Below are 24,371 nucleotides of genomic sequence, written 5' to 3' on the forward strand. Positions count from 1 at the left end.
CCCCAGTGTACTCCTCCCTCCCCCACAGTACCCCAGTATACCCCGCCCCTCCCCCACAGTACCCCACTGTACCCGCCCCTCCCCCACAGTACTCCATTGTACCCCGCTCCTCCCCCACAGTACTGCAGTGTGCCCCGCCCTTTCCCCCACCGCACCCATAGTATACCCCACCGCGCCCCCACTGACCCCCACATCCCCAGCGGTCCCCTGCCCCCGACCCTCCACCCTGTGTCCTCTTGTGGAGTGAGTGGAGCGAGCCGGTCCACCACGGCCCGGGGCGGGGTCCGGCGGCAGAAGGTGAGGTCCGGGTGGGAGGAGGGCGGCGGGCAGGAGAGCGGGCCCTCCTCCTCCGCCTGTGCCCGCGGCTCGCAGCTGAGGGCGCAGGCCCAGCCGGGCGAGGGCGGCCCCGGGAGCCTGCACAGGCCCGGGCAGCGTGGGCTGCAGCTGCTCCAGCCTGGGTTGACCATGTGAGGAAAATGGCAGCAGGAGCTGGGGACCCAGTTGGCTCAGCGGGGTCGACCGTTGGGTGAGTGGCCTGAGGCCCACCCAGCACTGTGTGGCCAGTGGCTAGAAGGTGAGGCAGCAGAGCCTGATCGTCTCCATCTCTCCGAGGCATGCAGGCGGCCTCAGGCAGTCCCGGAGCCCCCAGGCGCAGAGAAGCCCCACGGTGAGATGGACAGCAGGAAGCATTTGCTTGAGGCTGCCGTGGGGAAGAGGCCGGAGCCGCAGCTGTCCCCAGGTTGCAGGCAGCCCTCTTCCCTGCCCAGCCCGGCGGCGGCCTGGGGCCAGCCCAGCGCCCGGAGCAGCGGTCAGCAGGGGCTGCAGACCCAGGACTGGGTAAGCTGAGAGCCTGTCAGGAGTCCCAGGATCTGGCTGTGGAGGGGGCTGGCGGGGTGGGCGCAGAGAGGGCCCTTTGGCCTCAGGGAGGCTGTAGGGCGCCTGATGGGAAGCAGGTGCTGGGTGGGGGCACACAGGTGTCAGTTCTTTTCCCTCCTGCGTCCCATGACTGGCCGTCTGCCTCCGCTGGGCGCCTCGGAGGGGCCACCTCAGTCCTCACCAGCTCCCATCGCACACGGGCCCAGAGGGTGGCACCAAGTGGAGGGAGCCCAGTTGGGGGAGCTCTGCCCCACAGCAGGGACAGCGTCTTACTGACAGGTAGGCAGGCAGTCACAGAACTTGTCACCAGAAGTAACTAAAACGTTCTTAGAGGCTCTGCCTGTGACAACCCCAAACTGGAGACACCTCTCTGTTCCCGCTCCAACTGATGGGGGAACAGCTGCTCAGTTTCCGGGTAGCCGCGAGAGTGGACGGGGCAGAGTGGCTCCAGCCCAGGGGACGCTCAGGAGCGAAGGAGGCCAGGCCCTCGGGAGTTCTATAGGGTTCCCTGTGGGAGGGTCAAAGCCAGGCTGAGTGGATCAAGGCTGTGACAAGCTAGCCACACACAGTGCTGGCCATGTGGCCAGTTCACGTGTGGGAGTGCATCAAGCCTTGCGCTTAGATGTATCTGCATGTGTGTTTGCTGTGGTCAAAGGTTTATGTATAAAGGTGATGGGAAAAAGAAGCGGGCTCCCCAAGCTGCCTGTGGCGGCCACCACGTGCTCTCCCAGCCACAGCCCATGGCTGGAATGCCCGTCAGGGTGCTGGGGGAGACCAACCAGCAGACCCTTCGGCTTCTGTGAGGCTAACGTGTCAGGACATGTCAACAGTCCAGGGCATAAACGCACAAGTCTGTCACTTGTCAGGGGTGAAGTCTCCTCAGGAGGAGGGATGGGACCCGGGGCTTATGTCCAGGACAGGTGGTAGGGACGTGAGAGCAGCAAAAGCAGACCCACATTCTTCTGCAGGGATGGAGGAGCCTGCCAGCTCAGCCAGGGGCCGCCTGCTGTTTGCAGTTCCGAGAGGTGGGCTGGCGGCTGTGGTTCATTAGAGGGTGAGGGACGAGGCAGGAGAGCAGGAAAGAAGGACACTGGGGGAGGTGGCACAGGGGACGCGGGTTTGGGTGGAGGCTGGGAAGGAGGTGCAGACCCATCTCGGCAGGCAGACTCTCAGGCTTCTGGTTTGGGGGCAGGGATTCCTGCCAGGTCCCCCACAACCTGGGAGCCCTCCCGTGTCATCCTGCTGTGACCTTGAGGGGTGCACTGGGCTACCCTCTCTCCAAATGTCCTGTGCAGTGTTCCTCCTTTCTCCCCCCTGGCATGGCCTTGGTCTGGAATGCCCTTCATCCAGATTTTCCTGCAGCTGGCTCCTTGTCAGGCATCGCCTTCCAGGGAGAGTGTCTGTTGTGTCAGCCCCACCATTCCCTTCATCTCTGTCCCTTCCTAGCCGAAGCCCCCAAGAGCCTCCCTTGTCTGCATTGTTCACTTTGGGCCCCCAGTGCCCCGCACGGTGAGGGCACAGATTCACAGAAGCGCAACGACCTCTGGCTGAGGCCAAGGTTCAAGGAGACTTCTCCCGACGGAGGGTCTGCAGACATCCAGCCTTGCACAGAAGGTTGGGCAAGCGTGTGCACCTCTGCTTCCTAACAGTCCTGCCAAAATGACCACATCCTGAAGAAGGCAGGGGTCCACAGGACAGAGATGAGGCGGGAGGACTGGCCAAGAGGAGGTGGCGACCACATTCCAGGGGATGGCCATGGGTTGGACGGAGTGGGGGGATCAGCTCTTGGCTGCGTGGTGGGAGGTGGCAGAGGCAGGGTGGTATCCCAGTGCCAGCCCCGGTCTGCCCACGTCACTGACCTACTCTAGTTCTCCCTTTCAGTATAGAATGACAGGGGAGGGCAGCAGACGTTGGAATAAAACCTCTGTCGTGAAGGAGAACAAAACTCCCAGAAAGAAAAGAACTGGCCGAATCACAGCAGTGCTGGGGCAAGCAGAGCTGGAGCGTCAGCATCCCCGCGGGCCCTGCGCTGTCTCAGGAGGATTGGCCCATGCAGCCCAACAAGAGGGACGCGGACTGTGAGCACTGGGGAGGAGGTGCTGCTGGCACCAGGGAGCCGCGTGGCTGTGCCTGGTCAGTGCAGGGGATGGTCAGTGCAGTCCACCCATAGCTGAGGGTTCGGGAAGGGCGTTCACACCATCACACGAAAATCAGTAGCCTGTAGACATCAACATCAGACTCTAGAAAATAAGCTTGTGAAAAGGCACATCTGACAACAAGAAATACGTAAACCGGCTTGAGAGGAACTTTAAAACCCCCCAAAGCATCACCGAGAGATTTAACAACGGAAGAGACACTGTGTTCTTGGAGAGGAAGACGTGCTGGCACAGAGGGTTCTCCCCAGGCAGCTCACAGTCAGTGTCGTCAGTGATGAAAACGCCAAAAGCTCATCTTCTCTTTTCCAGTACAGCAAACTGGTCAAATGGAAAAATAAGCAAGAATAAGTTCAGCCTAACGGATATGAATTCCTTTCACAAAGTTTTAATTATCAAAGCAATAGGGTCCTGGTGAGTGATGCATGAACAGCAGAACAAAACAGAAAATCTGGAAATCGCCCCAAATGTCTGCAGACACTTGGTGTAGGATGAAGGTGGCATCTCATGTAAGTAGAGGGAGGGTGGCCTTTCAATAAATTATGCTGGGCAACTGTGGTAGCTATCTAGAAGAAAGAACACTGCACCCATGCCTCTCATTGAATACCGGGAGAAACTCCAAATGCATCCAAGGTTTCAACGTAGAAAAGTAGAACCACGAAAGGGCTAGAAGGAATCCTGGGCAGATTCCCTTACGACCACGGACTAGGGGAGACCTTTATAATCCAAGCCTCAAGTCTAGCAGCCATAAGAGAAAAGGTGGATGCATTTACCACATGTGAAAAACAAACAGAAACTTCTACGGAGGCAAAATAGACACGCCAAGCCAAGTTGAGGTAACTGATGAGGGCGTGAGATCTTCACGGGAAAGGCCAGTCCTGTTGACAGGTGGGACTGAGGACGCTGGGGACCCGTCCACGTGTGAAAGCGTGAAGTTGAACTCTTACCTAACACCACATACAAAAATTAAAATGAATCAAAGACATAAGCTGTGAGCCAAAACTACAGAACTCCTAGAAGAAAACATGGGGGAAGAGCTTTGTGACGTTGAACACAGCAGTGATTTTTGGATATGATGCCAATGGCGTAGGCAACAAAAGCAAAAGTAGACAAATGTATGACATCAACCTTAAAAACTGTGCAGCAAAGGGCACAATCACCAGAGTGAAAGGCAACCAACGAAACGGGAGGAAATGTTTGCAAATTACAGATCTGATAAGGGTGAATATCCAGAGCATATAGAGAACTCCTAAAACTCAACAACAACAAAACCCAATTAAAAAATGGGCGGGGCCAGCCCGGTGGCGCAGTGGTTAAGTGTGCACGCTCCGCTTCGGCAACCCAGGGTTTGCCGCTTCTAATCCCGGGTGCGGAAATGGCATCGCTTGTCAAGCCATGCTGTGGTAGGCGTCCCACACATAAGGTGGAGGAGGCTGGGCACGGATGTTAGCTCAGGGCTAGCCTTCCTCAGCAAAAAGAGGAGGATTGGCCCCAGATGCTAGCTCAGGGCTAATCTTCCTCAAAAAAAAAAAGGCAAAAGGCTTGAAGAGACATTTTTCCAGAGAAGATATACAAATGGTCAGCACATCTATGAAAAGATGCTCAACATCATTAGTTATAGTGAAATGCAAATCAAAACCACAGTGAGGTACTACGTCATGCCCATTGGGATGGCTGTAATAATAATAAAAAAAGAGGGGCCAGCCCCGTGGCGCAGTGGTTAGGGTTACACATTCTAGTTTGGCAGCCTGGGGTCCACCCGTTTGGATCCCGGGTGCAGACATGCCACCGCTTGACAAGCCATGCTGTGGTAGGCGTCCTGAATATAAAGTAGAGGAAGATGGGCATGGATGTTAGCTCAGAGCCAGTCTTCCTCAGCAAAAAGAGGAGGATTGGCTACAGGTGTTAACTCAGGGCCAATCTTCCTGAAAAAACAACTGAGCCAGCCTGGTGGCCTGGCGGTTAAGTTCATGTGTTCTGCTTCGGTGGCCCAGGGTTCATGGGCCCGGATCCTGGGTGCAGACTTACACACTGCTCATCAAGCCATGCTGTGGCAGGTGTCCCACATATAAAGTAGAGGAAGATGGGCACAGATGTTGGCTTAGGGCCAATCTTCCTCAGCAAAGAGAGGAGGATTGGTGGCAGATGATAGCTCAGAACTAATCTTCCTCAAAAAAGAAAAGAAAAAAAGAACAAATGTTGGCAAGGATGTGGAGAAATGGGAACCCTTGTGCACTGCTGGTGGGAATGTAAAACAGTATAGTTGCTATGGGGAACAGTATGGTTGTTCCTCAAAAAATTAATCATAGAATTACCATGTGATCCAGCTTCCACTTCTGGGTATACATCTGGAAGAATTGAAAGTAGGGACACAAACAGACATTTGTACATCCATGTTTACGGCAGTATTATTTGCAATAGCCAAAAGATGGAAGCAAGCCAAGTGTCCATCAATGGATGAATGTGGTATCTACATCTGATGGAATATTATTCAGCCTAAAAACATTCTGACATATGTTACAACATACATGATCCTTGAGCACATTACGCCAAGTGAAATAAGCCAGACACAAAAGGACAAAACTGTATGATTCACTCATATGAAGGACCTAGAGGAGTCAGCTTCATAGAGACAGAGAGCAGAATGGTGGGTGCCAGGGGCTGGGGGAGGGGGTGGGGAGTTGGTGTTTAATGGGGACAGAGTTTCAGATTGAGAAGACAAAAGAGTTCAGGAGACGGACGGTGGTGGTTGTACAACAAGGCGAATGTGCTTAATGCCACTGAACTGCACACTTAAAAATGACTAAAATGGTAAATTTTATGTCGTGTATTTTACCATGATAAAAAAATAAAAAGGGAAGAAAAAAAGAAGGAACAAGTTGTCATTTGATGGCATACAGCTGCTTGTGAAGACGGGGTGAAGCAAGATGACTCCTCCAAGTCCCAGAAGTGGGTCTTTCAGTGGTGAGTGAGGTCTGGCCTGGCAGGAAGGGCTGGTGAGAGGGGTCTGGTCCTGAGGCGTTAACACAGGACACAGCACCGAGAGAAATAGCGGGCGATTGTGAAAGCAAAGCACGAGGCAGGCAGGGGAACTTGAGAGCAACGTGTGCCTAATAGAAGTTCTGGAAGGACAGGAGAGAGACTGAGTGCGCCCACGCTGGGCCCTGGTGCCCTAGCAGCTGACCCTGCGGGGCTCGGGCCAGCCTGCACTGGACACCCCGGGGCAACTGGGACCAGCAGGTTGTCCTGAAAATGGAGATGAAGATGAGCCATCTTCCCGCAGGAGACCCCAGACCCTTCCTGCCCCTGACACCCATCACCCGACAAAGGCACCGGGAGCCAGGCCCGGAGTGATGGAGATCTGCATGGGGACATAGAGCACACACATCGGGAAGAGGGAGACCGTCTCCAGAATGTACAGCCTTTCACAGAGGGAACCCCAGCTGGCAAGAAAGAAAGTAAAAGGTATTTGATGTCAGGAAAATAAATTAATTGTCTGACAAAATGTGAAAGGCCAGAAGATACGAGCGTTGGCAAAGGTGTGGGAAGCAGAGCCAGTGCCTCCTGCTGGTGGGAGTGTGACGTGGCCGCGAGGCCGTGCGGGGAGGAGCTGAAAGGCTCACTGTCCAGGAGGAGCGCACACGTGAACACCGAGGACGGCCCTGTTGTCCTGTCAGTTGGGGATGTTAAATACTTGGGGAATGTTCGTTCAGGTGAAGGCCGTACAGCAGTGACAATAAGTGAATTGGCTCCTAGGAGTCCACATGGCGATGTCTGAAAAGCACATGGAAGAACATTCTACACTCTGTTGTCCCATTTATCTACATTTTAAGACCAGCACAGTGCCTTGTACTGTCTAGGACCACGTCCAAAGGTGGCAGGGGCTGGAAAGCGTGAACTGGAACCCATCGTATCTGTGCTCAGCACGGGCAGAGGCAGGAACAGGGACAATGAGAACTTATCAACCGTCTTTTATTTCTTGGGGAAAAAACCTGAAGCAAATATGGTATTGTCCATTGGGTAGTGGATTCCTGAGTTTTTAAATATATTTTCTTTGTGTTTTTCCCATGTAGTTATTGTTCTCAATTGTAACCAAACGCGTGCCTAAGGCCAGGCTGGGGGGCGGGGGCGGGCAGGCGCCGGGGTGCAGGGTGGGGGCCAGGGGCCCGTCGTCTGCTGCAGGGGCTCTCCCCGGGTGGGTGGCACAGCCCTGTTCTTGCCTGCAGTGACCCGGGCATACCCCAAACACCTCCAAGGCCAGTGGCCTGGGTGCAGCCTCTGGAGGCCTGGGGGCACCTGACAGACCTAACTATGGATTCTGGAAATGCCTCGGGCGTAAGTTCATGGCAGTCCCGTGAGCAGCAACCAAACTCGCGACCGCAGTGTCTTTAACACCCTTGTCGGAAGAAGGTGATCGAGTGACAGTGAGTCAAGAAGAAAAAACATGATCGATTTGAAGAGCACAGTTGTTAACGAGCTTGACTTGCCAGAGACCTGCTGTTGAACAAGAGAAAACCGCCTCTTCTTTTTGTTGGGTTTTAGGGCATCAATGAGTCACACACCGCTTGTCCCTCCTAGAACTCTGAAACATGGCCAGAAAGGTGTTTGAGAAGCAGACGTCCCCGGATGGAGTCCCAGAGAGATGGGGGCAACAGAGTGGGAGAGTGGGAAGCAGGTGGCCTCTCCCATGAGACCATGTCAGCAGGGCTCACCCGCTCCACAGAGCTCCCAGCAGCATGGCACCTCTCCGTGAATGTGGACATGGAGCGAGGGCCCTGGGATGGAGGAAACGGGAGCACAGGGAGTGGATGCTTCCAGAATCTCAGAAAGAAATCCTCGGGAAGGAAGGAAACATCCCCTGCACACAACATGGAACGGATTCTATTTTTTAAAAAGGAACATTCAGAAAATAAAAGGAGCCAGCCCCATGGCCGAGTGGTTAATTTTGTGAGCTCCACTTCAGTGGCTGGGGTTCACCAGTTCAGATCCTGCACGCAGACCTACGCACCGCTCATCGAGCCGTGCTCTGGCAGCATCCCACATAGAAAAACTAGAGTGACTTACAACTAGTATATACAACGATGTACTGGGGCTTTGGGGAGAAAAAAAGAGGATGATTGGCAACAGATGTTAGCTCAGGGCCAATCTTCCTCACCCAAAAAAAAAAAGAGAAAAGAGCTCTTAATAAACAGAACAGAACAGAATTGAAATGTTTGGTAGAAGAATTGGAATATAAAATTGAGGAAGCTGCCTGGAAAATGGAAGAGAAAGACAAAGAAATGGGAAGTAGGAGAAAAGATGGGAAACCTTGAGGAACCGTCCAGAAAGACCAACATGCAGCTGAAAAGGAGTGAACGCCAGCGGGAGTAAATTATCAGACAGCTGAGCAGAGACCCATGTTTCCATGGGGGGAGCCCTCTGGGCACCGTGCCCAGGGCAGTGAGGGTGTTTCACCGCTGGTCTCACTATGCTGGGAATAAAGCAAAGCCCCTGAGGTGACTGAGTTTGTGTTACTAAAGTCGATTCTTAAAAATCCTTAAGAGACCAGTCGTGACAAAGGAAATTCTAAATTGGCCCGAGATCTTCCCTAAATGAGGAATTTATGGGTGGGCACTCCCAAGCAATTAAGAAATGAGTCATCCCCAGGGATGAGGTTTAAGCTGCCCAGAGCCGCGTGTCGTACGTAGGGAAACACCAGTGCAGGGTAAGAGGAGGAGACGGAAAAAGAAGAAAATGCCATCCAGCCTCACTGTGGCACGGTCGCAGTAAGTCAGTCAAATCAGCCAGCATCTAAAAGACTGACCCTCACGAGAGTGATGCTGTACCCCACACACTTCCGCCTCAGTTCTTCACAGCTCTGTCCTCAGTGCCCAGGCTGCTGCATGGCACACCGTAGGTGCTCACCGAATTTACATCAAATAAATGAAGTTGTGTCTAATTACAAGAAAACTGCATCTCCAGGATGAGGGAATTTGGAAGTCTATTAATAAAATTCTGTACGTTAACAAAGGATGAAAACCACACGATTGTCTCAATAGATGTTGAAAAATAATGTGAACAATTCTGGTATCTTTTCTTAAAAATAAAACAAATATGAAAATCTGTTGATTATTAACAAGGTAGGAAGAGATGGACATTTCTGTAACTCGATAAAGGGGACCTGTCGAGAGCTCACAGTGGACGTCACCAGCAGTGTTTCTCACATATTCTGGCAGCCGGGGGGGGACGCAGACGTCACCATGACAGTGCAACAGCACGCAGGGGACTGGAGCCTGTGCAGAAGCCAGGAAAGGGAAGGAGCCATAAATACCTGAGAAGGAGAGGTAAAATGGTCACCATGTGCCGCTAAAATACTGTCCAGCTAGAATATCCACACAAGCCAATTAAAAAGAAGGACCACTAATAAAAGAGGAAGGTGGGATATACGATCACCATTCACAACTTGATAGTTTTCAACACACTAAAAATAACCAACCAGAAAATGTAATGGAAAAAGGGATCCATTCACTTTCACAACAGAAACTATGAAGTCCTTAGAAATACATCTGTTGTTCTTCCATTCCTATGTGAAGAACACCGTAAATGTCACTGAATCATGGAGAGAACACCTAAAGGAGAGCCGAGCCATAGTATTCGATGGGAAGACAGTGTTTTAAACCTGCCACATACCCCCAAAAAACTAATTCAGTGCAATCTCAATTTTTGAAATAAAGTTTTCATGAATCTTGAAAATTTTATTCTAAAGGTACATAGTGTTTCGGGCAGTATATTAGTTATCTTTTGTTGCATAACAAATTTCCCCCAGAACTTAGCTGCTTAAAACGATAATCAGTATTTTGTCCCAGTTTCTGTAGATCAGGAATCTGGGAGCTGCACAGCTGGGTGGCTTTGGCTCAGGGTCTCTCATGAGGTTGTAGTCAAGGTGTCAGAGCTGCAGTCATCTGAAAGTTTGAATAAAGCTGGAGAAGCCATTTCCACAGTGGCTCACTCACAGGGCTGGCAAGCCAGTGCCAGCCGTGGGCAGGAGGTCTCTGCTCCTCACCGTGTGGACCTCTCTCCGGGCTGCTTGAGTGTCCTCACGTCATGGAGGCTGGCTTCCCCCAGCGCAGCGGTTCACGAGACAGCAAGGAGGAAGCTGCAGTGTTTCATGACTTAGCTTTGGAAGTCACACTCCGTCACTTCTACAACATCCTGTTTGTTACATGGGTCATCCCTGGTTACTGTGGGAGGGAAGACACAGGGCATGAATACGAGGGCATGTGGGAGGCGAGAATCACTGGGTGCCTCGTGGAGGCTGGCTAACCCAGGCAGTCAGTTAGACTCTAGTCACAGGCCCAACAGATCCCAAGCTGGAGAAATACAAGGAATCGATACCTAGAACCATCATAGTGAGACTGCAGGATGCCATGGACAGAGACCGTCTCAAAGGCAATCGAAGAGGAAAGATGGAGAACATTTAATGGAGTGACTGTGAGACTGACGTTAGCAACATCTTGGTGCACTAGAATGACAGGAGTATGTGCTGAAAGAAGATAACTGTCAATCAGGGGTTTTATGCCCAGCAAAGTATCTTTTAAAAAGAGGGCAAGATAGATAGATAAATAAATAAATTAAATAAATGAAAACCAGAATTTGCCACCAGCAGACCATCACCGCAATTTCAAGAGCAGACATCTATACAGCAGGAAGGTGACTTCAGATAGAAGGTCTGAAGTGGATGAGGAATGAGGAGCACAAAGAAGGAAGTGGTCAAACTGAACCTCACACGGATGGGCACCACAGTTGTCGGACACTGCTCACACAGACAAGGCCCAGGGTGGACGAACGTGCACCCACGACAGCTCAGGTGTCAGGAGGGGTGTCCGTGAGTGGAGCTAAGTGTTCTAAATGCCTTGTGTTGATAGAGAAGATGGTGGATATGCATGTCAACTTTAGACGGTGAGGAGTTTGCACGCACGCTGTGATTACACTAAAAGAATAGAAAGAGAACCACTTCCAAACAAGTGGAGGGGAAAATGGAATAGAAACAGTTCTTGACTGACAATCCAGAAGAAAGAAGAGAGGCCAAAGGCCCATAGAACAGGCGGGACAAACCACACACAAGACACAGCAGCAGGTGCAGTTACCAGTGTCGGTTAATTCAGTGATGGCATGGACCACATGCCGCAGTTAAACAGCCGATGTCTTCAGAGTGGATTGAAAATAGTCCAGTCCCTCCATATGCACGTGAGTGTGTAGGGAGTGAAACATGGGAATATTCCAACCAAGTGGGATGAAGACAGACCAGGAACAGCCTCGCATCAGTCCATATCACACTTCGCTGCCAAACTCTGGAGTTAGAGCGAGGGGGTGCCCCTCCCGCGGCAGCAAGGGTGGTCCGGCACACATGCTCACAAGTGAAAGGAGCAAGTGACAGAATTATGTGTGCAGTGTGGCTCCCTTTATTCAGAGTTCAGAAACGTGCAAAAGTAAACAATATGTTACTGCGTAGTAAAAATATAATTTGAAGAAGTACAGATGTTTTTTAAAAACTTACTGGAATCTTTTTGGAAAAGAAACTGTGCAAGAATTTTTTTTTTTGAGGAAGATTAGCCCTGAGCTAACATCTGCTGCCAGTCCTCCTCTTTTCGCTGAGGAAGACTGGCCCTGAGCTAACATCCATGCCCATCTTCCTCTACTTTCTATGTGGGACGCCTGCCACAGCATGGCTTGCCAAGTGTTGCCATGTCCGCACCTGAGATCCGAACAGGCGAACCCTGGGCCGCTGAAGCAGAACGTGCACATTTAACCACTGCACCACCGGGCCGGCCCCTGTGCAAGAATTTTGAAAAATAAGAGCGAAGCCTTGCTTGCCTGCTCTAAGCTCCAGCAATTAAATTGTGTGGTATTGGGACAGAAGTTGGCAAGTAGACCCACAATCCAGCACAAATAGTCCAGAAATGGACTCTTGTTTAAGTTCAGCATTTAACGTATGCTTTGTGTGGTGTGGCAGAGCAGTGGGAAACAGACTTTCCCACGAATGGTCTTGGCGTGATTGGCTCTCCATTTAGAGGACCGTAAAGTTGATCCCTGCCCCCCTCAGCAAACAGACACACCCCAAACGTCAAAACCAAACCACAGAAGCACTGGGAGGAGGGAGAAGAGCGGTATTTAGAATCTCAGAGTGGGAAATGCCTGTCTTAGGCCAAACACATCGGCCATAAAGGAAAATTCTGACAAGCCTGTCTGCAGTTTCTCAAGTTTGGTACAATCCAAGACACAAGAATGTTATAAGATGGTCTAGAAGGAAACATTGGTAATGTTTCTGACATTCCAGTGTTTACTGACCAGAATCTGTGAAGAGATGCTCAGAAGCAATGAGAAAACATTTTTAAAACTGAGTAGAAATGCGTATAAAGTCTATGGACTCACAGTTCCTAAAAGAAGAAACTGAGTGGATGCTAGACATGAAATGATTTACAAAAATGATGAAGATGGATATATGTGGAGTTGCTGAGGACACGAGGAAAAGGGCACCTGTAATTCTGTTTTATTGGTTTTTTAAAGAACCAGTTTGTGATAACTGTCCACCATTTTTTATTTTAATTTATTCGTTAATCTTTCCTAATTCTGTCTTTAAACTTTCAGTGACTTTCTTCTTTCCTTAGCTTCTTGAATTATTTGCTTCGTCACTGTCCTGGGCTTTTTTCTCATGATGCTTGAGAGCTGGCGACCGTCTTCAGAGGCCAGCTTTGGCCACCGTGCACCTCGTGGCACAGTTCCACTCTGGCTGCTCATTTCTCTTTTTTTCTTCCTAAAGATCGACACCTGAGATAACAACTCTTGCCAATCTTTTTTTTTTCTTCCCTGCTTTTTCTCTCCCAAATCCCCCCAGTACATACTTGCACATGTTTTAGTTGTGGGTCCTTCCAGCTGTGGCATGTGGGATGCCGCCTCAACGTGGCCTGACGAGCAGTGCCATGTCCGCACCCAGGATCCAAACCGGCGAAACCCTGGGCCACCGAAGTGGAGCGCGTGAACTTAAATCACTCAGCCTCGGGGCCGGCCCCTGGCTGCTCGTTTCTGAATGAACTGGCGCTCAGTCTTGATTTTCCTTTTCACTCGGGAGCTGATTAGTGTTCTGGACTATCCATGCCAATAGGAGTGTCTTGTCATCCTCCCATTATTAATTTCTAATTGTATTGCTTTGCAGGCGCATAATGTGACCCTGTGAGTCCTTCCCAGTCTTCTCCATCAGTCAGCGTTTGCTGTGATGGTGCTCTGTAACGAGCAGCTCCAAAGTTTCCATGATACACGGCAACAGGCTTTTGTTTTCCTGCCCATGGGTCTGAGGTTGGTGGGGTTTGTGTGTCTTCTCTGAGGTCTTCCCAGGGAATGCTGTGCTCATGGTAGATGGCAGAAACGCAAGAGGCCGACTCATACCACACAGGCATGTTTAAAGCACATGCTCTGTTAGCATTCTGTGGACTTGCCCAACATCAATGGGGCAGGAAAATGCTCCAGTGGCCAACACTGTGACGTCGCTTGTTAAGGGGAGGCATAGACTTCAGTTACAGGAAGGGAGTGAAGAATTAGGGACAACCTGCCACACCTTCTATGGGGTTTTAAATTCTGACATCACATTTTCAGTTTTGAAGAGCTCATTTTTGTGCTCTGAATGGCCCCCTTCACATCATCCTCTTGTGTCACAGATACACCGTGTCAGGCAGAAGAACAATGACAGTCGGGGAGGTGGCACGCTTTTCTCTCCCGCACTAGCTCCCTGTCCCCTGCGTGTCTTTCACTCCTGCTGGGTTGCGCTCAAGCAGAGGCTTTGTCGACACCGGTGGTGCCTGCTCTGGCTCTGCATTGCAGGGTGGGGCCTGCAGCGCTGGCCTTGGGCTTTGTGTGCTGAGGTGCGGCCTCTTCTCTGCGCCTGGTCATTGTCCCCAGAAAGGAGTGCTCCCTGCCCCTCTGGGGAGGGCAGAATGGCCAGGCCACCACCGTTCTTCGTGCAGAGTGGAAAGAGGGGCTGGGACTTCACTTTTTTTTTTGCCTTAAACAACAGAAATTTATTCTCCCAGTCTGGAGACTAGAAGTTCAAAACCAAAGTGTCAGCAGGTTTGGTTCCTTCCGAGGGCTGTGATGGGAAGATCTGTTCCAGGCCTCTCTCCTTGGCTGGTGGACATCTTCTCCCTTCGTCTCCTCACCTCATCTTCCTTCTATGTGTCTGTGTCCAAATGTCCACTTTTTTTTTCAACCTAACCATTTTTTTTAAAGATTGGCACCTGAGCTAACAACTGTTGCCAATCTTTTTTTTTTTTTTTTTCTGCTTTATCTCCTCAAATCCCCCCGGTACATAGTTGTATATCTTAGTTGTGAGTCCTTCTAGTTGTGGCATGTGGGACACCTCCTCAACCTGGCCTGACGGCTGGTGCCATGTCCGCACCGAGGATCTGAACCTGTGAAACCCTGGGCTGCCAAAGCAGAGCGTGCAAGCTTAACCGCTCGGCCATGGGGCCGGCCCCTCAACCTAACCATTTTTAAGTGTACAGTTCAGTTAAGTATATTCACATTGTCATGAAACAGATCTCCAGAATTCTTTTTTTTTTTTTTTTGAGGAAGATTAGCCCTGAGCTAACTGCTGCCAATCCTCCTCTTTTTTGCTGAGGAATGCTAGCCCTGAGCTAACATCCGTGCCCATCTTCCTCTATTTTATATGCGGGATGCCTACCACAGCATGGCGTGCCACGCGGTACCATGTCTGCACCCGGGATCCGAAATGGCGAACCCGGGCCACTGAGAAGCAGAACATGTGAACTTAACCGCTGTGCCACCGGGCCGGCCCCTCTAGAACTCTTTTTATTTTGCAAATCTGAAACTCTGTTCCCATTAAACACTAACTCCCCCTCCCCCAGCCACTGGCACCCACCATTCTGCTTCCTGTCTCTGAATCTCACTCTTGCAGGGACCTCACATGAGTGGAATCACACAGGATTTGTCCTTTTGTGACTGGCTTACTTCACTGAGCATGATGTCCTCAAGGTTCACCCATGTTGTAGTATGTGTCAAGATTTCCTTCCTTTTTGAGGCTGAATAATATTCCATTTTGTGGATGGATCACACTAGGGGCATCCATTCATCAGTTGGCAGATGCTGGGGTTACTTCCACCTTTTGGCCATTGTGAATAATGCAGCTGTGAACATGGGTGTAGAAATATCTCTTGGAAATATCCTGCTTTCAGATCCTTTGGATATGTACTCAGAAGCAGGATTGTTGGATCCTATAGTACAGTTCTATTTTTAATTTTTTGAGGAATGGGGACTTCACTTTAAGTTTGTCTTAATCCTCTATTTTTACTATGCACCCCCCCAGCATGGCACTCTAGAGAGTGACCTCCTGCCTTCCCCCAGGGAGGTAGCAGGATGGCACCCTGGCTGGGCAGAGTCTGCCAGGGGCTTTGGGGGTCTTTCACAGATAGTCCACCCGGGAAGTTCGGGGGGAGGGGTGTCCTGTGGGGGTGCAGCCAGCTTTTGGCCTTTCCCAGGTGGAAATCACTTTCCAGCCTCCTGCCTTGTGCTCACAGCCCTCCTCCACTGGCGCCTCACCGCCTGTTCTTGTGTCCTTACCTGGGTGTTACTTTCCCCCCACCTCTCATTATGGTCATTTTAGAGGGGCTTGGGGAGGAGCTTTGGGTCCCGCCTTTCTTGAGGCAGACAGCAGTCTGGCGGCCTGTTCTGGCGGGCTCTCTGGAGTGCGGATGCTGCCAGCTCAGGAGGGCGGCTTCTGCCCAGCCACCACCAGGCACCAGCTGGGTGGGCCACGGCCTGTGCTGTAAGGACTTGAGCGTCCAGGGGTTGACCCTTGTACAGTAAAGTGGGGCGAGTGCAGAGCCACTGTGCAAAACCACAGGCCACAGGACCAGAGGCTGCGAGGCACCGCCTGCCGGGTCTCCCGCCAGCACTTGGGGCCTGAGCTGGATCCCGGGAAGGCTTCGCAGACTGCGCTTTAGAAAGCCCGCCTCCCCAGCCTGGAGGGTGCAGAGGGTCAGCGGGTGCAGGGGTGGGCGGCCACGGGAGCTGGCGGAGACCGCTGCCCTGTCCCCGCAGGTGTGCGAGCCGCGACAGAGCAGGTACCCGAGCCGCCGCTGGAGCGTCAGCATCGACGAGCGCCGGCGGCTGGCCCTGCTGGGCGGCTGGGAGAGGCCGCGCGCCGCCGGGGGCCCCCAGAGCTGCAAGGTGCGCGGCGGGGCGCGGTGGGGGGGCGCGGGGCCGGCCCCTCTCGACCTTGCTTCGCCAGGGCCGGGCCTGCCCCGCCCCCTTCCCTTCCCCGCCCCGCCCCCTGACCCCGCCGTCTCCCGCAGGACATCACCCAGATCGTGGCCCAGCTGGTGTCCGAGGACGTGGACAAGGACGTGCTCCTCCCCCACCCGCCGAGGTCCGCCGAGTCCACCAACGGCTTCCACGCCTTCCTGGCCCCGAGCGCGCCTTTCTGGCAGAATGCGACTTTGGAGGCCCAGGGCTCGAGGTCACCACCCTCCTAAGAGCCGACTCAGCCCAATGTCTGTCTTCCAGCGCCTTTCCTCTGGGGTTCAGAGGGAGGTGGCCGGCCACTCCCGGGCTCATGGCTTCTGAGTCCTCACCAGGAGGGCTCCCACCAGGGGGTCATAACCAGCCCAGGGATGAGAGAACAAACCCAGGAGGACAGTCTGACTGCCCCCACCTCAGAACATGTATCTCTGAGGCCTATGGAGACCACCTCTGGGAGAGGTCGTTTGCTCCAGCCCAGCCTCCAAGAGGCCATTTGGAGAGGCCTGGGGGACAGAGCAGAGTGGGGCCTTCCAGGAGAGCCCTCTGGGCTGCCAGGAGAGTCTGCCCACATCTGCCATGGACGAGCATCCCTAGGCCAAGCAGCTGTGGGAGGGCTGGGAGGGGTGTGGTGCTCTCATAGGCCCCACCTTTGGAGCCTGGCTCACGACCAGCAGCTTTGCAGGCCTGGGTGCAAGGGGTCTGGGCTGGGGAGCCTGGCCTCTGGGGGGAATTGGGCACCTGCCTGGGTGGGCAGTGGAATTGGGTGGGACCAGGGGGCTTCCAGGAAGGTTCCAGCTTGATGTTACAAACTGTCAGGTACTGGTGCCCGCCCAGGGTGGGGCGCTGGGTCACACGTTGGGCCCTGCCTTGGGGAGGCCCACAGGGGCTCATATAACCCAGGGATGATGCTGTGATGGGGAGCAGCCAAGGGGCTGCAGGAGTCAGGGAGGTGCTGAACACAGAGAAAAGCTGGCCTTGGGCTGCGTGGTGTTCACTTTTGGCTCGAGGTGGAGGAGCAGGCGGGTGGGAGGGTTCTGAGCTGGGGGTGACAAGGCAGGTGCTGCATTTTGGGGAGACCAAGCTAGAGGGGCACTGGAATTGGGAGGTGGGGAAGGAGGGAGGTGATCGCAGGCCCCCAACCCTCAAAGGCAGAGGAAGGACAGCAGCGGGGGGCAGGTGCTGTCCCTTGGACTTGGTGATTGACTACTGTCAGGGGTTGACTGGGCTTCCATGTGGGGGCAGCTGGGTGGAGGGAGCTTTGGGCAAGATGGGGTGATCAACCCCAGGCCTTGGTTGAGGGCAGGAGCCAGGCCTGTGCAGCACCTGGGCTCCTGTATGCCCCAGAAAGCTGGCTAGGCTACCCCCAGCCTTGGAGCTGGAGCCAGAGTGGCATCCTCCACTCCTGCCTCCCACCCTGCCTTACTGTAAGACTCAGTGCAGGTTTCTCTTCCTCCAGGAAGCCTCCCAAGATCACACAGCTGGGCAACCCCTTCTGTTCTTTCTGGAGTCCCCCAAGTGTAATTCTGTTGCAGGCCCGTGCATTTCTCAGGATCCCTAGCGTGGGTGGAGGGCCACAGGAACGGTGGGGTGGTGGGAGGGACTGGGGAAGGTGTCTGAAGTGGGGGAGAAAGGAGGGTGAGGTTTAGGCAGGGCCCTGGGGGACATCATGACCCCCTCTCCCCCCACAAGAGACCCCTGATGATGAAGTGGGGGGTGGGTGTCAAGGGCCAGGCTCCATGCTGGGCAGTCCAGAGTGGGAGCTACAGTGTCAACAATTCAGATGGAGGTGACAGTGCTGTAGGGCTCTCTGTTGCTGAACGGCTTTAAAGGATTCCATGTTGTCACTGGAGATCCAGGGGTGCACTGGGCTCATCCTGCCAGGTCTCCTGGTCTCACTTGGGGTGGCTCATGAGGCTGCAGTCAGATGCTGCTGAGACCAGGATAAGGTCTCCCCGACCAGGAGCTGGCCTTCAGCATCCCACACGCCCCACCAAAGCAGCCCCCTTAGGGCGGAGCCCAGCGTTGGTTATGGCGACCACAGGGCAGCCTGACTCCTGTGTCCAGTAGAGTACGGTGCCCAGGGACAGGTGGTGGGGCCTGGAGACAGCTTTGCTGTCACACTGGGTACTGGCCTCCTGCTGCTGTCCTAACAGGTCACAGCAGACGTAGCATCTAGGAGTTCATTCACTGTGAGTTGTCTCATCAGGCCAAGATCAGGTTGTGAGCAGGTCCATGCTCCCTCCTGGAGGCTCCAGGGGAGAATCTGCTCCTGGCCTTTTCCAGCTTCTAGAAGCTACCAGCATCCCTTGGCTCATGGCCCTTCCTCCATCTTTAAAGCCAGCAGCACAGCATTTCTCTGGCCCTGCTCCCATCCTCACATCTTCTGTCTCTTTGCTGCCTCCTCTTCCACCTTTAAGGACCCTCGTGACAACATTGGGTCCACCTAGGTAATCCCATTTTAAAGTCAGCTGGTTAGCAGCCTTAACCGCACCTTGCCTTGTAACCTAGTAGAATCACAGGTTTGGGCTGAAGGCGTGGACGTCTTTGGGGAAGGGCAACCTGCCTTCCACAGGGGCCACAGGGGCTCCTGGCATCGAGGGGTGGAGGCTGGGGGTGTTGCTGAACATGCCACAGAGCACAGGACAGCCCCCTACAACAAAGGATGATGGGGCCCCAAATGTCAACAGTGCCCTGACTGGGAGCCCTTGGGAGAGACGGGTCCACCCAGCAGACAGGGCAGGCATCAGGGGGATGGGCAGAGAGGGAGACCCTTGGGCAGCATCAGTCTGGCTAGGATCGTCACCCTGGCCACCACTGACAGTGGACCCTGCAGTCAACCACCATATGTCCCTTCAAGCTGTCCCTTCACTTCTGCTTCCTGACTGGGTGGGTCTCTCCTCAAGCTCTAGGACGAGCACTATGCCCCCCCAGGGCTTACGGGGACAGCCCCGGGCAGGGGGGCCTCTGGGGTGCTCCATGGCAGGGAGGGCGGTCTCCTGTGCCCAGGCGAGCCTGGACGGCCCCATGGTCTCCCTTGTCCCCAGCACCCGCTGCGCTTGAGTCAGGCCAGCTCTGAGCAGGGAGTGGAGACCACTCTGGACACCCCAAGCAGAAAGGGGAGCCCCCCATGGCCCAGCTCTCAGGGCCTGGTTCCAGGACTGGGGGGAGTGCCTGGGAGGTGTCGTCATGCCCTCCCGAGGGCCAGTGGACAGTCACTGCCCCCCATTGTCCCTGCTGAAAAAAATGACTTCACTGGCTTTGCAAGAACACTTGCTCAGTATTAAATAACCTGACAATAAAGTTTGAAAAATCTCCCCACAATTTCATCACTGAGGTAAGCGCTGTTAACGTTCAGTGGTTATTCAGGTGTTTGTGAAGGTCTGGACAGAGATGAGAGGCATGGAAATACAGAGTAAACCTAGAGCTACTCATTTCAAGTTAAAGACATTAATTTTAAGGTAAAACATGATTGCTGATATTTAATGAATGGTTCTTCACTCCAAGTTGAAGAGATTCTCCTAAGACTTTTTAGAAATTCCAAAAACATTAAGAGATGGGTGTCGTGTGCTTTTTCAGCAGCGGCCTCGGCTTCTGGCTCGGAATGGTGAAGAGCTGGCACCTATACGTCCGTCGCCCTGCCCGAGTGGGAGACATACTCCTGTGGCCTTGTGCCAGCAGTGTCTCATGCTTACACCGCAAGCTGTCACCTCCCAAGTGGTCCCCCGTGCAGGGAAGCCCGCCGCGAGCTCGCCACTCAGAGTCTTTGTTTAACTCTCTCCTCATTGGCTGCATTGAAGGTCAGCTTTTACCTTTTTAAAGAACTTTATTTCAGTGTTGCTGGCGAAATCAGGGCCAACCTAGTTTTTGTCCTTGTACGTGATGTGCTTTTCCTGAACGCCAGTTGCATTAATCCTTCAAGTACAGTCACTCTGGTATGATAGGCCTCGGTGTGGACCACACTCAGGCTTTCTGGAGTGTGGCTCAAGCCTTCCGCGCGTGGGGCCCCATCGCTCAGGGACTTTCTGTGGCGCATCCCTGAGTGCTTTCCCCCTCTGCCTCATGCCAGCTTCCATGCCCTCCCATCGCCTGCCTCTTCTCTCACCCTCACCACACAACAGCCGAGGGATGCTTTTGGACAAAGTTCGACTCAGGCCACTCAGAGCCCTCCAGTGTTGGAAAGCCAAAGTCCCCAAGGGCCCCATCAGGCCCTGCCCAGGGATGCGGCCCCAAAGAGGGGCCCCTGTGCCTCTTGGCCTCCCGTGAGACTGCATGGATCCCTCCTTGGCGGATGTCCTAACCTCTCTAAACAAACAGTGCCCCTCACTCTGACCCCCCAGTCCCCTTAGCCTCGGCATTTTGTCTTCCAAGCCCATGACATCACCATCCATGATTTGTTCATTCTCTCTCCCCTCCTCCTGCTAGACTGCATACCCCCTAAGGGCAGCACTTGTCCCCCGACCTCGGCATCTCAACAGTGTGGCATGAAGTGGCGCTCAGGCAGTAACCGTGGAAGGAATTAGTGATTGTGGTCGTGGCTAGTCCTGCCCCGAGATGGTGTCCGGCCTTTCCGGTCGTGGTGATAGACATCCTGCCCCTGCTGTGGCCGACTTGCTCCAGCAGCTGTGTGACTCTGGGGAAAGGTGTCCCCTCAGCTCCTAGGTCTTGCTCTCATCCTGCTGTTGTGCCATCTCGTGTTTGAGCTTCTGATCACAGGTCTCATGTTATGAAGCTCCTACGACCTGCAGCGCTCCTGGGTGGTGTCGTGTGCTTCTTGAGCTGTACTTTCCTCTCTGCTGGGTTTTCATCCGCCCCTCGCTGCCTCCCTCCGCCTCCTCCGATGTTTTTCGTGTTGTTGAGTGCATGTGGTCGCCATGCCTTCTTACATGTCATTCCTCTTCCCACTGAGGAACTCTCTCCTGAATGTCTATTTGCTGTGCTACTAAATGGATGAATTTGTAAGTCTTTTTTGCAAATTATCTGAGGTCTGTTGACTTGCCTCTGAGCTGGTTTAAGAGCAGGGCACTGTATGCAATCCCCCTTTTTTTGGTTAGTCTGGAGATGGGGGAAAGCAGTTCAGAAACCAGCTGGAGGAGCTAGGCTCTGCGGTGTCTCCTGAGATTTTATTAAATGTCACTCTGCTCTGTGAGGGGCATATTCTTATCCCTGGTGGGGAGACTTGGAATTCAGATGGCTTCCCCGAGACACTGGACCCCAGTGGCCTCACTTCCCATGAAAGTCAGCCTTGACTGCCCGCTCTCCAGAAGCCGTTTCTCCTGCACCCTCCCTGGAGGAAGGAGAACAGCTCCATGCTTCAGCCTGCCCCTCTCTTCAGCTGGGGCAGGGCAAGAGTCCTCGCCAGGGTGCCATGTTCTCAGGTTGAAGCCCATCCTATTTCTGGGAGAGAGGCAGAAGCAGGCACTTTATGAAGCATGAAGTTTCTGGCTCTCTGTATGGTTAACAGCTGCCTAGGCATTTTTTGGTAGTTCTCACTAACTTTTTGGTCAGTTTGTTAGTTATTGGTGGAAGCAGATTTTATGCTGCAGCTTCATTGTCCTGATGAGGAGATGCCGGCCCCGACGTTAGGACAGGGGCCTGTGGGGAGGGAGGTAGACCATTCCCTGTGGGGGAAACTGCTGAACATCATCAGCCCTTCCCCTGTATGAGCTCCTGCCCCTGCTGTCCCCTTCCAGCCACCATCAGTCACACTGTGGTTCCACACCCCTCAGCTCACCCTGGCTGCCCTTCCCAGCCAGCTCCTGGGAAAGATGGTGGCCCCGCTGCTAACCAATGGGCAGCTCCCTTTCTGGAGGCCAGGGCTGCTCGGCAGTATGTAGCGTTTGGCCCACTGCCCTCCTTGGACCCCCGTCTGGCTTTCACCCGAGCACACGCTCTGGGCTCCTGCCCACCTCCCTGGTCCCCTGGATGGAGCTGTTGGTGGTGGGGTTCCCTCTAGGCTCTGTGCCTGGGGGCCTCTCCCACCACTGTGGCATCCTGTGCTCAGCCCTGAATGCTCCCCTCCATGTCCCACAGGGATTTCCCTCAAACTAAACAGTCCTCCTGCAGCCACAGGCCTGCCCGATCTGAGCCAACAGGGCAGTAACCCACAGCGTTACTCAGACCAGCAACCTGGAGCCCCCGACACCTCCTTTCCCTTGGCCCCCAGCAGTGGTGTTGATCTTGGCTCCACACTTTGGCTGGGACACCTGCTTCTCTCCGTCTGGGATGCCACCCCCTCCACTTCATGCTCTTCTCAGCTGGGGGCACCCTGGCCACTGGTCTTGCTGGCTCCAAATGGTCATCAGACTCTCCACAATCCTTGGACCTTAAGCAACACACACACACACACGCACACGCACACACACAGATAAAAATTCTGAGGGCCAGGAAGGAGAAGCAGGTGCCTCACTCCACCCGGGGCTGGCCCTTCAGCCTCCCTGTCCTTTGGGCAGGGCACCCACCCCCCTCTGCCCCCACTGGGTCGGGCCAGGTCAGTAAGGCCTGCTGGCCCCCAGTCTAGGTGGGACTTCCAGAGGATGTTCTCTGGGCATAGGCACCTCCCTTCCTGTGGCCTTTTCATCAGGCCACAGTTCAAGGAGGCTGTGCCAGCTCAGGAACTTGCCCACATGGAGGTGGTATGGGGGCACCAGCACTGTCCCAGCACAGCCACGGGGCCTGGGCGGTGAGGGGCAGGGACAAAGACCTGGGGTGAGTGGAGAAGGCCAGGCCTGGAAGAGAGGTGTGGGGCAGGGTCATGGGGCCAGGGCTGGGCCACTGAGCCTCAGGGCCGTGGAGGACTTGGAGGACCCACCCAGGGCGAGGGCGTGTAGGAAAGAGGGGACGGGAGGCCCCGGAATGGACTCGGAAAGGCGTGGAGGGTGTAGCGAAGACCACCGCGGGAAGGGGCGCTGGGGATGCCGGCAGGACCCAGGAGTAGGGGGGCAGCGCAGGAAGGACCCACCTGGGAAGGAGCGACGGGAGGACTTACCCTGGAAGGGGCTCGAGGAGGACTTGCTTAGGGGGAGCAGGGACGGCGCACCCTGGAAGTGGCGCCCAGGGAGAACCACCATGGGGGCGCGGGGAGGACCCGGCTGCAGGGCGCAGGGCGCGGGACGCGCGCGGCGGCGGGTCGGGTAACGGCCCGCGCGGTGGGCGGTGGCGCCCGAGGCCCCTCCCTCCCTCCCCGCGGCCGCTCCTCCTCTTCCTCTCCCGCCCGCGCCGCGGCCCTCGGTCCCTGCGCGGCCTCGGCGGCCTCGGCGGCGGCGGCGGCGGCGGCGGCAGCAGCGCGGCCCCTTTAAACCGCCCGCCCGCCCCGCGCCCCCGTCCCCGTCCCCGTCCCCGCGCCTCCATTTTCCAGGCCGCCGCGCCGAGCCCCGCGCCCCGCCCGGCCCAGCCCGCGGCCCCCGCCGCCGCCGGCCTCCGGACATGGCCGCCAACATGTACAGGGTCGGAGGTAAGGCCGCCCGCCGTCCACCCGCTGCCGCCTTTATGCGCCGCCTGCGCCGCGGCCCCGGCCCCGCGCGGCCCCGGCCCCGCCATCCCCGTCCCCGCCGGCCCCGTCCCCCCGCCATCCCCGCCGGACCCTCCCCGCCATCCCCGTCCTCACCGAGCCTGGTGCCCCCGCCATCCCCACCGGCCCCTCCCCAACATCCCCCCGGTCCCCACTGGGCCCCCCATCTCCGCCATCTGCCGGCCCCCCGCCATCTCACCTCCCCGCCAGGCCTTGGTCCCCAAACCGCCGCCCCGCGGTCTCGCCATCCCCGCACCTGGTCCCCTCTGTCCGCCTGTCCCGGCCTCCCCCATTTTCTTCTCATCCCCCTTCTCCCTCCCTCTCCGCACGGCCCCCCCCCCGTCGGCCCACTTCTGGTCCCCTCCCTCCACCTCTGCACCCCTCCCCCACTGCAGGCCCGCTTGCCGGGCCATCCTTCTTCCTATCCCAGAGCCCCTACCGGTTTTTTCTGCACCCCGACCCCTGCCTCCTACTCTTCCCACTCCATCTTTCCTGAGCCGCCTGTTCTTCCATCACTGCCTCTGCCCTGGCCGTGCTCGCCCCAA

The 24,371-nt window shown here is 54.9% G+C and overlaps 2 protein-coding genes and 1 long non-coding RNA gene across 8 annotated transcripts in view; 2 read left to right on the forward strand and 1 right to left on the reverse strand.

Moving 5' to 3' along the window:
* The first annotated feature begins 170 nt into the window (after positions 1 to 170).
* Positions 171 to 16,703, forward strand: TEX22 (testis expressed 22). Of its 2 annotated transcripts, none has more exons than XM_014833441.3 (4): positions 171 to 297; positions 621 to 837; positions 16,119 to 16,247; positions 16,373 to 16,703. In XM_014833441.3, the coding sequence occupies exons 2-4, from the start codon at positions 673 to 675 to the stop codon at positions 16,550 to 16,552; spliced, it is 474 nt and encodes a 157-aa protein (XP_014688927.1). In that variant the 5' UTR covers positions 171 to 297; positions 621 to 672; the 3' UTR covers positions 16,553 to 16,703. The 2 variants fall into 2 exon arrangements, with proteins under 2 accessions (XP_014688927.1, XP_014688926.3); XM_014833440.3 differs by having other exon boundaries at positions 194 to 526.
* A 3,047-nt stretch (positions 16,704 to 19,750) lies between these two features.
* Positions 19,751 to 23,499, reverse strand: LOC106826217 (uncharacterized). Its single transcript, XR_006530480.2, has 2 exons — positions 23,305 to 23,499; positions 19,751 to 21,713 (listed from the first exon to the last, which is right to left on the reverse strand). It is a non-coding gene; the product is annotated as an uncharacterized lncRNA (long non-coding RNA).
* MTA1 (metastasis associated 1) overlaps positions 22,872 to 24,371 on the forward strand; it is a 45,697-nt gene continuing 44,197 nt past the window's right edge. For 2 of the 5 annotated variants that reach the window (XR_011504840.1, XM_044774438.2), the window contains exon 1: positions 23,625 to 23,769. Coding sequence is in view for 3 of the 5 variants with exons in the window: in XM_044774438.2 (XP_044630373.2) it covers positions 23,742 to 23,769 (28 nt within the window). In the remaining 2 variants the exon portion in view is untranslated. Of the gene's footprint in view, positions 23,025 to 23,537; positions 23,770 to 24,371 lie in introns of those variants that run through there. The other 3 variants (XM_070514477.1, XM_070514473.1, XM_070514474.1) reach the window with 3 other exon arrangements.

The sequence above is a fragment of the Equus asinus genome, chromosome 7 (genome assembly GCF_041296235.1).
Source record: "Equus asinus isolate D_3611 breed Donkey chromosome 7, EquAss-T2T_v2, whole genome shotgun sequence".
NCBI classification, from domain to species: Eukaryota; Metazoa; Chordata; class Mammalia; order Perissodactyla; family Equidae; genus Equus; species Equus asinus.